General features: G+C 36.9%; 1 protein-coding gene across 4 annotated transcripts in view; it reads left to right on the forward strand.

Annotated features, from left to right (window-relative positions):
• The window catches only part of DPP10 (dipeptidyl peptidase like 10), a 713505-nt gene that overhangs the window by 343272 nt on the left and 355706 nt on the right, over window positions 1-14527 (forward strand). For all 4 annotated transcript variants that reach the window (XM_066280442.1, XM_066280446.1, XM_066280443.1 and 1 more), the window contains exon 5: window positions 12076-12150. In XM_066280442.1, coding sequence (XP_066136539.1) covers window positions 12076-12150 — 75 coding nt within the window. The remainder of the gene's footprint in view (window positions 1-12075; window positions 12151-14527) is intronic.

Raw genomic sequence — 14527 nt, forward strand, 5'->3', positions numbered from 1 at the left:
GAACTATCATTTATCGATAAATGAATAAGTAGATGCTTAACATAATTAATAAATAGAAAAATTGTGGTCCAAAAAGGGATACTATTTTTACCTCTCTCATTGGTAAAACTTAACTCTGATATTACCAAGTATTGAAAAATGTGTGTAGAACAGGGTCTTATACATTGCTAGCTGGATTGTAATTTGTTTTTGTTTGTTTTTTTACTTTTGGTAAAAGTTTGTCATTTTTGTGTGAAGTAGAACATTCACATGCCCTGTGACCAACATATTTCTCTTTAGATATATACCATAAGAAGATGGTTGCATATGCAAATCAGAAAACTATATACATATATACACACTCATACATATATATCAAACTGAGTTCTTATATATATTTGCACATATATATAAACATATGTTTGCCTATATAAATTATTATTTCATCTTAGTTGCCCTTGAACTTGTAATAGAGGCATGAGGCAGTCCATAATCTTGTTTCTTCTTTTGGCACACAGTACTCTGTTACTGACTTATGCATATTTTCATTCAGCTGTGGTTCACTTATGTTCATGACTTCTACAGGATATTTCATTCTTTTCATGTTGTTTTCAAGGTGATATGGTTTGTCATTACTTTCATTTACTATAACGTATTTGTTGTTTATCTGATATTGAAAATTTACTAGCTGTTCTGTATTTTTATTTAATAGTATTTAATTAAATTTATTGGGGTGACACTGGATAACACAACGATACAGGTTTCAGATGTGTGCTTCTAGAACACCTCATGTGTACACGGTACTGTGTGTTCACCACCCCAAGTGCAGTCTCCATCCATCCCCATTTATCCCTCCTGTACCCTCCTCCATCTCATCCAAACCCCTCTCAGCCCTTCTCTACCTCTCCACCAACCCTGTTTCTGGCAACCACCACACTGTGTGTTCGTCCATTAGTTTTTTCTTCTTTTTTTTTGCTGAATCCCTGTACCCCTCCCAGTACTACCCCAGCCCAACAGCTGTCAGCCTGTTCTGTCTGTAAGTCTGTCTCTGTTTTGCTTATTAGTTCATTTTGTTCATTATATTTTTCATATGAGTGAAATCATATGATACTTATCTTTTTCTGACTGGCTAATTTTACTATTTGCTGATTTTTTTCATGAATGACACTATGTCAAATGACAAGATATGATTAATTTAACTGTATACACCCAAGGTCCATTAAGATAAAAGAAATCACAAATAAGGAAAAAACTGTTATAATAATTTTATTAGAGATACAAAATAAAGGGAACACATAAATAGCAAATATGGTATTAGAGAGTAATATACCAGAATATGTCATATCTGTAACAGATAATATTCTTTTAAGTTACTAATCTTTGTTTTCTCTTATTTTGAAGAAATTATTAGTGATACTGCTAAACTAATTAATTATGTCATATGAACTTTAAATGGGCCTTTGATTCATTAGAAAATAATTTTAATTTTCTTTTCCTAAAGTAGTATTAGTTATTATATTTTTTCTTTTTCTAAAAAAATACAGGAATTGCAAGGTTCTCAGTAGCCATCTTCTTGCCTATGCCAAAAATAAAATCATATTACTGACAGAAATGCTTGAACTGTGCATATATTTTAAATATTACTTTTATTATTTATGTCTATGAAATCATATTCTCTAATATTAACTGGATGGAACATCATAACAAAAATGACCTTAAGTAATTTGCTCCTGGAGAACTCTATTCCATTCATCACAACTTTTAAGCATTATATTGAATGCATTATGTTAGGCCATGATGAGAAAACTCATCCAGAAACTCTAATATGATGTTTTTTAGGTCTTCCATAATTTTTAATTCCTTTATACATGTGTATTCTTTATTGCAGCTGTATCTGAATGTAACAGCAGCATTTAAGAGAATATGTTTGAAATATGATTATAAATTATTAAAACAATGTGCAGAATCAGTAGACTAGCGAAAACCAAACTTTAAAGAAATGATTTACATAAATATGCAACTTACACTATTTCTTTCCTTCTTTCTTCAATCAAATTTTTCTTATTGACTTTTGGAGTGGAAGTATATTGGAATTCTTCTCCTCACAGTCTCCTGTCTTTTCTCTTTTTTTAAAAAAAGTTAAAATAATTTAGAGATCCTTAGTTTTCACCTTCTATTAAAAATAAAAATTGTTTTTTAAATGTTTTAGTGTATGGCCTATATTCAAATCAGTGACCTCTTCATTTGGCTGTTCCCTTTTATTGAGTAATAGAGATATGAGCCACTCTACATAGGTTAGTAGATACTGATTCAATAGTCTTAAACATTACTTGTACTATGATATTTTCTACAAAGATATTTTACAAAATACTGTGTATCAATAAGTTGCCAGGTGCCAAGTAAAAAGCCATGTATTTTGAATATACAATGTGAATGTTGTAGGTTTTACAAAGAAATATCATTCAAGCACTATGGGTAACTAGGCATCTAAGAACATGGGGAAAATACTAAAATAATAATAATAAAATAATAATAATAATAATAAAGTTCCTTATATATAAACATAGCTATGGCTTTGTTCAGAGTTACACAATTAAAAAAAAAATCTGTTTGCCCCTTCCTCTTTCCTTTTATTTGAAGTCAGGCAGAGAAAAAGAGCTCATCTTGTCCTATACCATGAACTATAATTCAGTTGCCTTCAGGCTTCTCTTGGTCTGTTCCTCTTTATCCACTGAGTGTAACCATCTCCCTCCACCTATCCACTTAAGGTCAACTTTCTAAAAACATTTCTCATGCATATTTCATGATCACTTAATAGACTGCACTATAAAAGAAACATATTAATAATATATGATTAATCATATATTTGAAAAATTAATATTTTACTTTTATAAAATAAGAGATACTTTTTAAAAAACATTTTTGTCAAGTATTAATAAATTAAAAATGAAATTTTTAATGAGGGAAAGTTACAGCCCAAATAAATTAAACATAAGGAATGTGTGTATATGTGTGTATGTGTGTGAAAGAGAGAGAGAGAGAGAGGGATATTGTGGGGAGTTTGGTGGGGTGGAGGTGGAGAGAATAGGAAGTAAACACCAGCAGGTCCACTAAGATCAGCCTTCTTGTTTTCATCATTCTCTAAGTGTTGATAATAGGCACCCTTATGCTTTAAAGCTTTGAGGATTTTCCAGCTCAAGTTTCTATGCTAATATTCATTATCTATCTATCTATCTATCTATCTATCTATCTATCTATCTATCATCTATCATCTATCTATCTATTGAATATTTGTAATAGAGATGTCTATAGATATTTTTAGTTACCAGCTTGTGCACGGTCACAAGCAAACTGCACAGTTCCTATGCTTCTGTCATTTCTCAGTCTTAGGCAACCAAGTCCTTCTTACCAAACTGTTCATTTTATCCCATCTGTTATTATTCTCCCTTACTCAGTCCCTCCTTAGCCTCAAGTCCTACAAATGCTTATTTTACGTCTTCTGGCACTTCCGCCATTTAAGTATACGTTTAATGATTTTTTGCCATGATCTACAATGTCTGACATCTTGGAGCACCGTCATTATCTCCTTTTTCTAGTTATAATGCTACTGACAAGAGTGAATCATTGCAATGGAGCCTCATAATGAGGACATTAGTGTAACAATAAAAAATGTAAATTGCAGTTCCAAACAACCTAGAAGAACAATCTTGAAACAGTGATCAATGAGCAGATGAACTGCACATAGAATTATATGTATATGAGGTCAGATGAATCACTTGAGCTGAAAAGGACAAGGGAGGGTAATGGGAGAATTTGAATGATATTTTAAAGAAATACAATTTGAATAAGGAGCAGGAAGAGATATAGGTATTACAATAGGTGAGTACTTTGAACAAAAGTACAATAGAAAAAAACATACATGTATAAAGAATAAAAGTGATAATAAATGAAAACCATAATAACTCCATTGTTACTGAACCACCCCTAGCAAAGCATGTTTTTTGAGAGGTTTCGCACTTTTATATATTGAGGTCAGAATTGCATTGAACATACACTTTCACCTAAGACTCCACATAACATTAATGATGACACTCTTAGATATCTTTCTTAAACTCCAGAAATCCTGTGCATCCCTATTGGATGTCTTTAAGGAAATATAACCATAACACATCTAAAATTTTCCTAAAACATTTTTTTGTTGTTGTTTTTGCTTTTACCCAGCTTAGTTCTCATGGCAATAGTCAGTGACTGATAAAACACTGAAAAGCCCAAAATTGGTTTTGTACAGATTCTTCCTTCTAGTCTTCAAAGCTCATTATTAAGTTCCTTTGTCTCCTGCATGTAAGTCCTGCTTGTGCCCTTGCTTCTTCCTCACATCTTAACTCGGCTTACCTGCATTGTCACGAGAGCCTCTTCCCAGATCTGTGACATCAAGATGTCAACAAATCCAGCTCCTTTTCTACTCACCTACCAGAGTAATTGTTCTAAGTTCAAATTTGATTTTGTTGCCTTTGTGGCTTTAATTTTCACCAATCATGAAAACAGTGAATATTCTGCCATATTTATGTTGGGAATAATGCATACATTATTAATGTTAGGGGTAATCCATGGGGCTGGCCCCTACATCTCAAAGAATCTTTTAAAGCTACTTGTGCATTTCAGGAAGGTTATTATTATAAGGTTATCTATAATTTTATTTAACTGGAAAACAGTGGTTCATGAATTTTTTTGTATATTACCACTGAATATATGGAAAGGATACCAGTCTGGTCTTGAAGTCCCATGTTGTCTTTCTTCCCCTCCCTCATGCTTAGGGCAGTTGTTGCTTAACCAGAAAATACAAACTGGCAACCCTGAGGCAGAATCTGCCCCCCCCCCCAACTTAAAAATATTGGGCTATAATTTAAGCCATGAGATTTTAAATTAAAACTTGATTTCAAGATTATCTTGAAAAACTTGAACAACTAAAAGTCTATATACACTTGGGCCCTGGCTGGTTGGCTCAGCAGTAGAGCGTCAGCCTGGCGTGTTGAAGCCCCGGGTTCAATTCCCAGCCAGGGCACACAGGAGAGGTGCCCATTTGCTGCTCTACTCCTCTCCCTCTCCTTTCTCTCTCTCTCTTCCCCTCCCGCAGCCAGGGCTCCATTGAAGCAATGTTGGCCCAGGTGCTGAGGATGGCTCCATGGCCTCCACCTCAGGTGCTAGAATGGCTCTGGTTGCAGTGGAGCAGTGGCCCAGATGGGCAGAGCATTGCCCCTAGTAGGCTTGCCAGGTGGATCCTGTTTGGACACTTGAGAGTCTCTCTACCTTCCCGCTTCTCACTTCAGAAGAGTCCAAAAAAATAAAAATAACTAAGTCTATATATACTTTATCTATAAAGGAATGATTATTGAGAGCTAAGGAACTCTTGCCTCTTTTAGGCAGCCTTACTACTATTCCATTTGTCCTCAATTTACCCAAAAAGCTAATTTCTCTACTACATAGCCAGTCCATTAGGCATTTGAGTTTTGGGTTCCTGCTCTACTGTGGACTACAGAAAAATAGTACTTGCCTTATCTTGCTCAATATGGGATGGAGAAGATTCTAGTGGACTTTATTTTTCAACTTTTAGCACTTTTAGTGCCTACCATGGTGCTTGTAGTAGTTTGAATGTTCAATAAATGAGTTTTGGCAGAACAGAATAATACATACAAAAGCAGTACTATAAGTAATCTTTCTAAACTTCTTGAAAGCGTGCATTTGTTTCTCAACTTGATCAAATGTCATCTTCCTTGTTTAATTGGTCCAGTTAACTACCTGTGTGTATATCTTTCTGTTTATTCTTACCTTGCTTGGCTTTAACCAAACATTCCTAGATTGCAGAGTTTAGGCATTTTTTTAAAATTTTATTTATTTATTTTTTACAGAGACAGAGTGAGTCAGAGAGAGGGATAGACAGGGACAGACAGACAGGAACGGAGAGAGATGAGAAGCATCAATCATTAGTTTTTCATTGCGTGTTGCAACACCTTAGTTGTTCATTGATTGCCCTCTCGTATGTGCCTTGACCACGGGCCTTCAGCAGACCAAGTAACCCCTTGTTAGAGCCAGCAAACTTGGGTTCAAGCTGGTGGGCTTTTTTGCTCAAACCAGATGAGCCCACGCTCAAGCTGGCGACCTTGGGGTCTCGAATCTGGGTTTTCCGCATCCCAGTCTGACGCTCTATCCACTGTGCCACCGCCTGGTCAGAGTTTAGGCATTTTGATATTCTTTGTTCCATGTTCAGGGTCAGAAAGTACACTGGTAGGCATCATGGCTAAATAATACCAATAAACACATGTAGAAAATATATCTGCATTCATTTATTTCAATAGCAATGAGGTGATTAATAGCATTACTTGCAACAATGAATTTCGCAAAATCCTAATTTGAAGCCATATAAAATTGACACTTAACCAAATTATAGTTATGTCTATAATTGGGGTCAGTGTAGACCCAGGGATCTCCTGTGGCTGCTAGAAGGAATTAATTTCCCAGACACAACATATAATAACATTCATGTTAGGAGGGATTTGCCTGATACTTTCAATGTTTCCTGAGTAAGCTGCTAGGATGTGTTCTTATGCGTGTTATTGTCATGTGTTCTTATGCGTGTTATTGTCAGCAAGCCTATGCAGCACCAATGGCCTGAGTACAACTCTAAATTCAGAGATGGTTCAGCAGCTTGGCCCCTGCAAAAGTATTTGGAAAGTTTCCCAGTGTATGAGCCCTGCACAAGCTGGAGGCAGTATAGTGATAATTAATAAAGTGCCAGACTGGATAATTGTAGGAACTATAAACAATACTAAAACGTTACTGGAGGTAAAGATGCACCCGTGAACGCATGAAGTAAATTTATGTGAGGAACATCACATGAGAGTCGATGGGGACTAGGGAGGTGAGGTTTTCTTTAAATAATCCAGACTTCAGACAAGGAAGTTCTTTGGGGAAGAGAAAGAGAAAGAAACTTCTCCTGGTTTACCAAAAAAGCTAATTCAGGATAATGCAGGATTTATGAAAGGTATTGCTCCTATATTCTTATGTTACATGTGTTCCTCTGCGATCCTGAGAAAAGTTTAAGAATGACAGCATTAGTGTTTGTTTTCTAATCTCCATAGGACAGAATGATGGCATTACTCTCTTTTTATTTATTTATTTATTTATTTATTTTCAGAGATAGATAGATAGAGAGATAGGGACAGACAGAAACTTAGAGAGATGAGAAGCATCAATCATCAGTTTTTTTGTTGTGACATCTTAGCTGTTCATTGATTGCTTTCTCATATGTGCCTTGACCGTGGGCTTTCAGCAGACTGAGTAACCCTTTGCTTGAGCCAGCGACCTTGGGTCCAAGCTGGTGAGCTTTGCTCAAACCAAATGAGCCTGTGCTCAAGCTAGCGACCTTGGGGTCTCAAACCTGGGTTCTCCGCATCCCAGTCCGACGTCCTATCCACTGCGCCACTGCCTGGTCAGGTGGCATTACCCTCTTAACTAACTTTTAAATAAGAATAAACTACCCCTTACTGTGCAACAGTACACCTCCTGATGTGGTAATGTGGAGAGAGAAGGACTTTAGTTATCGTGTCACCCTAAATTCCCCACCAAATAATGGCAATCACATTTCAATACATGGAAAGTTATTGAGAGAAAGAAAATAAGAATGGGGCTACCCACCTCACAGTGTTGTCCATAAGGAGGATTGAGGATTATTGAGAACTACAGAAATGTAAGCAATTTCTAGAGCTTAGTGTAGATCAGTGGTAGCTCCATTGTTATTGGTTTTAAGAAAACTATGAATTATTGACAGTGATTATTCTGACATTCTAAAGTGTCTTATACATGGGCTGTACACAATGGATGCACAGGGTGTGGCAACAGTAGGTTTGCAGTTGTCCATATGGAAAATAATACAATAATTAATAATAATACAAGGATAAACTGTTTCACATACTCACAGCTGTAAACCTACTTTTGCCCCACCTTGTATATGGATAAAATCTTTACTTTTTGGCATCGAAATATAATAGTATTTTCTCCCAGACCGCTCTATTGTCTTGCAAATCTGGCTCAGATATTAAACTATCTTATAACCATCATAATTCACTGACCCCAACTGGGTGACCTACAATTCAATTCAAGTGCAGACCACACAGATTAAAGACTCAATGACTTCCCCCACTTCAGATCACAGCTTCAAGTCTCTGGTTCCCTGGTTACCTACATTTCCACAGAACATGACTACAAATTTAGCAATTCCCACAATCCTCCTTCAGGTTTGATAATTTGCTAGAATAACTCCCAGAAGGTGCTATATAGTTGATCTTGAACAACATGGGGGTTAAGGGTACCAACACCTACACAATGGAAAACTCTTGTATAACTTTTGACTCTGTAGTACAGGGGTCCCCAAACTACAGCCCTAGGGCCACATGCGGCCCCTTGAGGCCATTTATCCGCCCCTGCTGCACTTCCGGAAGGGGCACCTCTTTCACTGGTGGTCAGCAAAGAGCAGCGTTGCTCACGTACAGTACTACTTCTGGTGACGCGGGACGCATGCGTCAGGGCTCCAGAAGCATGTCATATCACTTGTTACGGCTAGCAGTGACAAATATGGAACCGGACATTAACCATCTCATTAGCCAAAAGCAGGCCCATAGTTCCCATTGAAATACTGGTCAGTTTGTTGATTTAAACTTACTTGTTCTTTATTTTAAATATTGTATTTGTTCCCGTTTTGTTTTTTTTACTTTAAAATAAGATATGTGCAGTGTGCATAGGGATTTGTTCATAGTTTTTTTTTTATAGTCTGGCCCTCCAACGGTCTGAGGGACAGTGAACTGGCCCCCTGTGTAAAAAGTTTAGGGACCCCTGATGTAGTAGGTAATTCACATTAATGGAATCAACAAACTGGGAATTGAAAACAGTACTTTAATCCTCTTTGGGAATCCACAGGTTGGAGACCATAGTGGTGAATGCAGAAATACTGTTTTTCATCCTGATTGGTCAAATCTGCAGATATTGAGCCACAGTTATAAAGAGTAGGCTGTAATTCCTGAAAGAAAAATCCCCATATAAATGGACCAATATAGTTCAAACTGGTATTGTTCAAAGGTCAATTGTATTTATGATACTGGTTTATAAAGGGTATGTATAGACAATATTCATGGCCACCATCATAGCCGCCTGGCCAACGCAGGTTCGCATTTGATTCAGACAGACAGGACAGAATCAACAGAGCTGAAAACTGGCTGTCCATTTTCCTTTATTCTAGCTCATACCCAGCAAGTGAGTAAAAACACACACTGGGCTCCAAAACTCACTCATTTAGCACTCACAAAGCTACTGACTCTTCCGAGTTTTTTAAGAATCAAAGGCTTCCACTTCACCAGTCTTATTCACCTCTGTTCCCCATTTCCTTCTCCTCCACCAACTGGATTCTCCTTCACCATTATGCCATTTTTACTGCCTCCTCCACATGGCTTCCCTGCCCTGCTACACCATGGGCTCTTTCTTTTACAATAACATGATCACTCTCCTCAAATGGCTTCCTAGCTCCACCTTTTAAAACCTTTTGGTGTGAAAGCCCTCCCCCAACACACATTAGCACAACCACGCCCCTTCCCAAGCAAGAAGGGCATTAATATTATCACCTAGGCCCATGATGGCGAACCTTTTTATAAAAACCACCCACTTTTGCAGTGTGGTCAACCTGGTCCCTCCCACCCACTAGTGGGCATTCCAGCTTTCATGGTGGGCCAATTGTGGCGCCATTTGGTTTCTCCGCTACTGCCCACCATGAAAGCTGGAATGCCCACTAGTGGGCAGGAGGGACCAGGTTGACCAGCACTGCAAAAGTGGGCAGCTTTTAGGAAAAAGTTTGCCATCACAGACCTAGGCGATGGCCATCCACATGGGCAGCACCATCTTTAACAAGTGAGCGAGCATAATATATCTTATCTGCCAAACAGGGTACAAATGAAGAGCCAGATGAAGAGGTAAATAGGGTGAATTCAAAAGGGTCCAAATCTCTATCTCTATGGAGCTGGAGGTGTTCAACTTCCTAGTACATTGATATGTTTAGTGACAAGGGAGTGTCTTCAAATCTTACCCTTCAGAATTTGTTTTGTTTGTTTGTTTTAAATCTGGGTTTCATTACTTATTAATGATGGATTAAATCATTGGCCAAGTTATTGAATTTTATCAGCAGACCTTCCACCCACCCTACCTCCAGGCAGGGTGGGAAGTTCTAATCCTCTAATCCAGGATTTGGATCCTCAGCCCCCACCCAGAAGCTGTTTAGCCACTCTCCCCACACTCTGCACTTGAAGTCACTTATTAGCATACATCTGGAATGTTCAAAAGGAAATTAGATATTAATAACAAAAGGCAGTCCTATTTCTCAGGAAATCCCAAGGGTTTTAAGAGCTGTGTTCTTAGAATCCAGAACCAAAAACAACACAAACTTTACCAAATACTTATTAGTCAGAATTTCTTGTTTTGTCTGTTGTGTTTTGGGGATTTAATTCTAAGTAGGAAAGCCTTGACTTCACTCTTTTCTGTTCTTCATAGAGAATAGTCTTGTGAAAACTACCTTGACATAGGTGTACAAAATTATTATAGGTGTATATCTTTGTAAAACTATATGAAAAGGTTGTCTAAAATTAATATATTATATTTTATTTTTATTTTGTAGGCTTTTGATGCATCAATTCAATTTGCTTGCCTTCTCTTTAGATAGGAAATTAAATAAAATCTATACTTCAAATAAAATTATTTCTCACTTTCAATGTATTCTCCTTCATTTTATTTTTTAATTATTTTCTGATATTAAGACTTTTTAATGATAAAATTATAAAATCAGGTACTGTGTCATTTTATATGTAGTTTTATATATAGTTAATTATGTATTTGCATTTTTTTGTGTTGATCTGTTTTACCCTGGGAGTTTAATGTAAAGAGTTTCTGTCATGGCCCTGGCCAGTTGGCTAGGCAGTGAAGTGTGGGCCCAGTGTGTGGAGGTCCCGGGTTCGATTCCCAGCCAGGGCACACAGGAGAAGCACCAATCTGCTTCTCCACCCTTCTCCCTCTCCTTTCTTTCTATCTCTCTCTTCCCCTCCTGCAGCCAAGGCTCCATTGGAGCAAAGTTGGCTCAGTAGTGAGGATGAATCCTTGCCTCTGCCTGAGGTGCTAGAATGGCTCTTGTTGCAGCGCAGCAATGCCCTGGAAGGGCCAAGCATCACCCCCTGGTGAGCATGCCCGGTGGATCCCAGTCAGGCGCATGCAGGAGTCTGTCTGTTTTCCTTCCTTCGCTTCTCACTTTGTAAAAAGAAAAAAGAATACAAAAAAAGCCTGACCAGTCAGTGGCGCAGTGGATAGAGCATCGGACTGGGATGTGGAGGACCCAGGTTCAAGACCCCGAGGTCACCAGCTTGAGTGTTGGCTGATCTGGTTTGAGCAAGGCTCACCAACTTGAGCCCAAGGTTACTGGCTTGAGCAAGGAGTCACTTGGTCTGCTGTAGCCCCCAGTCAAGGCACATATGAGAAATCAATCAATGAACAACTAGTGAGCCATGGTGAGGGGTTGATGTTTCTCATCTCTCTCCCTTCCTGTCTGTCCCTCTCTCTCACTCTCTGTCAAAAAAAAAATACAAAAAGAAAGAGTTTCTGTCTTTAATATAAGAGTCTTCTTTCAATATAAATATGTATGTAAACTTCACAAAAATACAGTCAAAATCACGAAGCTATAGAATGTCCTGTTTGCTTTTATTGTTATGAACATGCAAATATAAAAGCATTTTGGTTACTTAGAAAGTTCAATCAGTTTTTAATTTTTATTTCTTATAATGAAAATATGAACACTGTTTTACAGTAATAACAAATAAATAAAGATGGCAAAAATTTCTAATATAGCCTTTAAGTTTTTATACCCATCTGTATGTGCATATTTAATGCAGGAATGAGAATGCCTATTTAACAATGTTATGAAAATTTAGATTTTTAAAATATTTATAGATTTAAATATACATTAATCTCTTTGTCATTAAGCTTTTAAAGATTATTGTTTTGTTTTGTTTTTAGGTAACCTTCAAAGCATCAAGACACTCCGTTTCACCAGACTTGAAATATGTTCTTCTGGCATATGATGTCAAACAGGTAAAACAGTGACCTTCCTTGTAAAACTTTTCATTGTGCTGAATTCAGGTGATAGTTCATAGTTTACTTGGGTATCTTCTCACTTAGAGAAAACTTGGCATGTCTAACAACTTCAGGGGTCACTAATGACCAGTATTGCACAAGAGAAGTTTCTAAGCAATGTCTTTTCTTCTATAGCTGACTAGCAGATACCTGGGGCAGTGAGCCAAGTGCCAATGCTGGTCCAAGACTATCTCTTTTAGAGAGGAGTGTTTTGAGTTAGCAAATCCGACAAATAGGGCAGTTTGACATTTTCAGACTCACCTTACTCTATATTTGGATGTTTCGTGTATGTATATAGATCAGGGAATTTTCTTAATGCCTGTTCCCTGAATGGCAGTGTGGACAGTGGGAAGGGACTGGTGAAAATATTTATTTAAGTTATGGTGAATAGGTCCTTTGGTGGTGTTGGGCAGATAAAATATATTATGTTCACTTTGTTAAAGATGGCGCTGCCCATGTGGAAGCCCATCGCCCAGGTGATTGCTTGGGATGGGCGTGATTATGTTAATATGTGTTGGGGGAGGACTTTCATGCCAAAAGGTTTTAAAAGGAAGAGAGATCATGTTGTTCTGGGAGAGGAGTGATTACGTTCTAGGAGAAGCCCATGCTGTAGGAAAGCAGAGAAAGGCCACGTGGAGAGAACAGGAGAAGCAGCCAGGATGGCGGAGTGCTGAGGGTGCAGAGTTTGTGCAGAGAGAAGGAGATGGGGAACAGAGATGAATAAGGCTAGTGAGCTAGAAACCTTTGATTCTAGGAAACTTGGATAAGTCAGTAGCTTTGTGAGCACTGAATGAGTGGGTTTTGGAGCCCAGTGTGTGTTTTTATTTGCCCAGTGGGTGCAAGCTGGGACTAAAGGTAATGGCCCACCAGTTATTGGCTCTGTTGTTTCATTACCGCCTGTCAGAATCAGATGCAAACCTGCACAGGCCAGGCGGCTGTGATGGTGACCGCAGCTACTGGCTTTACATGGTGGTGTTTAAGCATAAGCCTCACTATTGTAAAAAATTCTGAAAGTGGGACAAGCCAAAAATTCTGAACGAACAAAACACTAATTCGAATTAGGGTTTCATAATTTTGTTAGAGCTCTATAGTACTATTAAAGCAGTGTATATGGTTAAGTATTTTGTACTTAGATATAATTCACACCATTAAAAAGCAAAGTAAATATTGAAAAGCCAGTTCAGCAGATTAGCTTCTGTGGAAAATAAGTGATTGGAAATCATTCAAGAAAGTTTTATAGGACAGATAATAAAAATTTATATACATTAAGGCTGAAAGCCTCATATAATACATTTAACACTTTTGAGCACATGAAATTTCACAGTTCGAAGGACCTTCTGTTTGATGGTTTTAGTTGTTTGGAATGCATATGTGCTATATTTTTAGATGAAATTATATATTTTTATTTAAAATAATTAATTTATACCAGAAAAGTAAGAGAGATTGAAATCAAATGCTTTTTTTAATAACGTATCTTAGCCTTTTACCTCAGGTTTTGCTGTGTTACCATATTTAATGATATTTTGAAAACCACATGTAATAGTAACAAAAATAGTTGACTTTTATAAACAAAAACATTATAATATTTCCCAATTTTTAAAAAATAATAGTTTATTTAAGCAATTTTAACTTAAAATGAGTTCTATATTAAACTGATAATAAACTTAAAAAAACTCAAGTCTTAGTAGCCACAGAAATTAAGGCTAAGTGGAACTGGCAGAGGGATAGACACATCCATAAAAAGGACAGAATAATACACCCAGAAATAGTCCCATACAAATACACTGAATAGATTTTTGACAAATGTGCAAAAGCAGTTTATTGAAGGGAAGATATAGCCTTGTCAACCAGTGGTTCTGGAGAAATTGGACTTCCATAGTTAAAACAAACCAAAATACATTGACCCAAGTCTTATACTATATAAAAACTCAAAATGAGTTATGGATTTAAATTTAGAAATGTAAATCTTTAAAACTTTTAGGGGGAAAAAAGCAGAAAATTATTGAGATCTCTGGCTATGAAAATAGTTTTTACACTATATCAAATTTATAGTGTACACAGGATAAAGTATTGTTCTGTGAAAGACCCTATTATTAAAATATCCATTGGGAGAGAATATTTGCAATTTAGATATTCAACAAAAGACTAATATCTAGGCTATATCAAGACTCTTGAACTCAGGAGTTACCAAAACACTGTGTAATCAGAAAATGGGCAAAATATGAGACATTTCATTGAAGAGGATATACAGATTACAAATAAGAACACAAAAATATAGTTAATATCATTAACCATTAAGTATATGCAAATTAAAAAAAGGGATGTCACTACACTC

The sequence above is a fragment of the Saccopteryx bilineata genome, chromosome 5, assembly GCF_036850765.1.
Source record: "Saccopteryx bilineata isolate mSacBil1 chromosome 5, mSacBil1_pri_phased_curated, whole genome shotgun sequence".
Taxonomy (NCBI): domain Eukaryota; kingdom Metazoa; phylum Chordata; class Mammalia; order Chiroptera; family Emballonuridae; genus Saccopteryx; species Saccopteryx bilineata.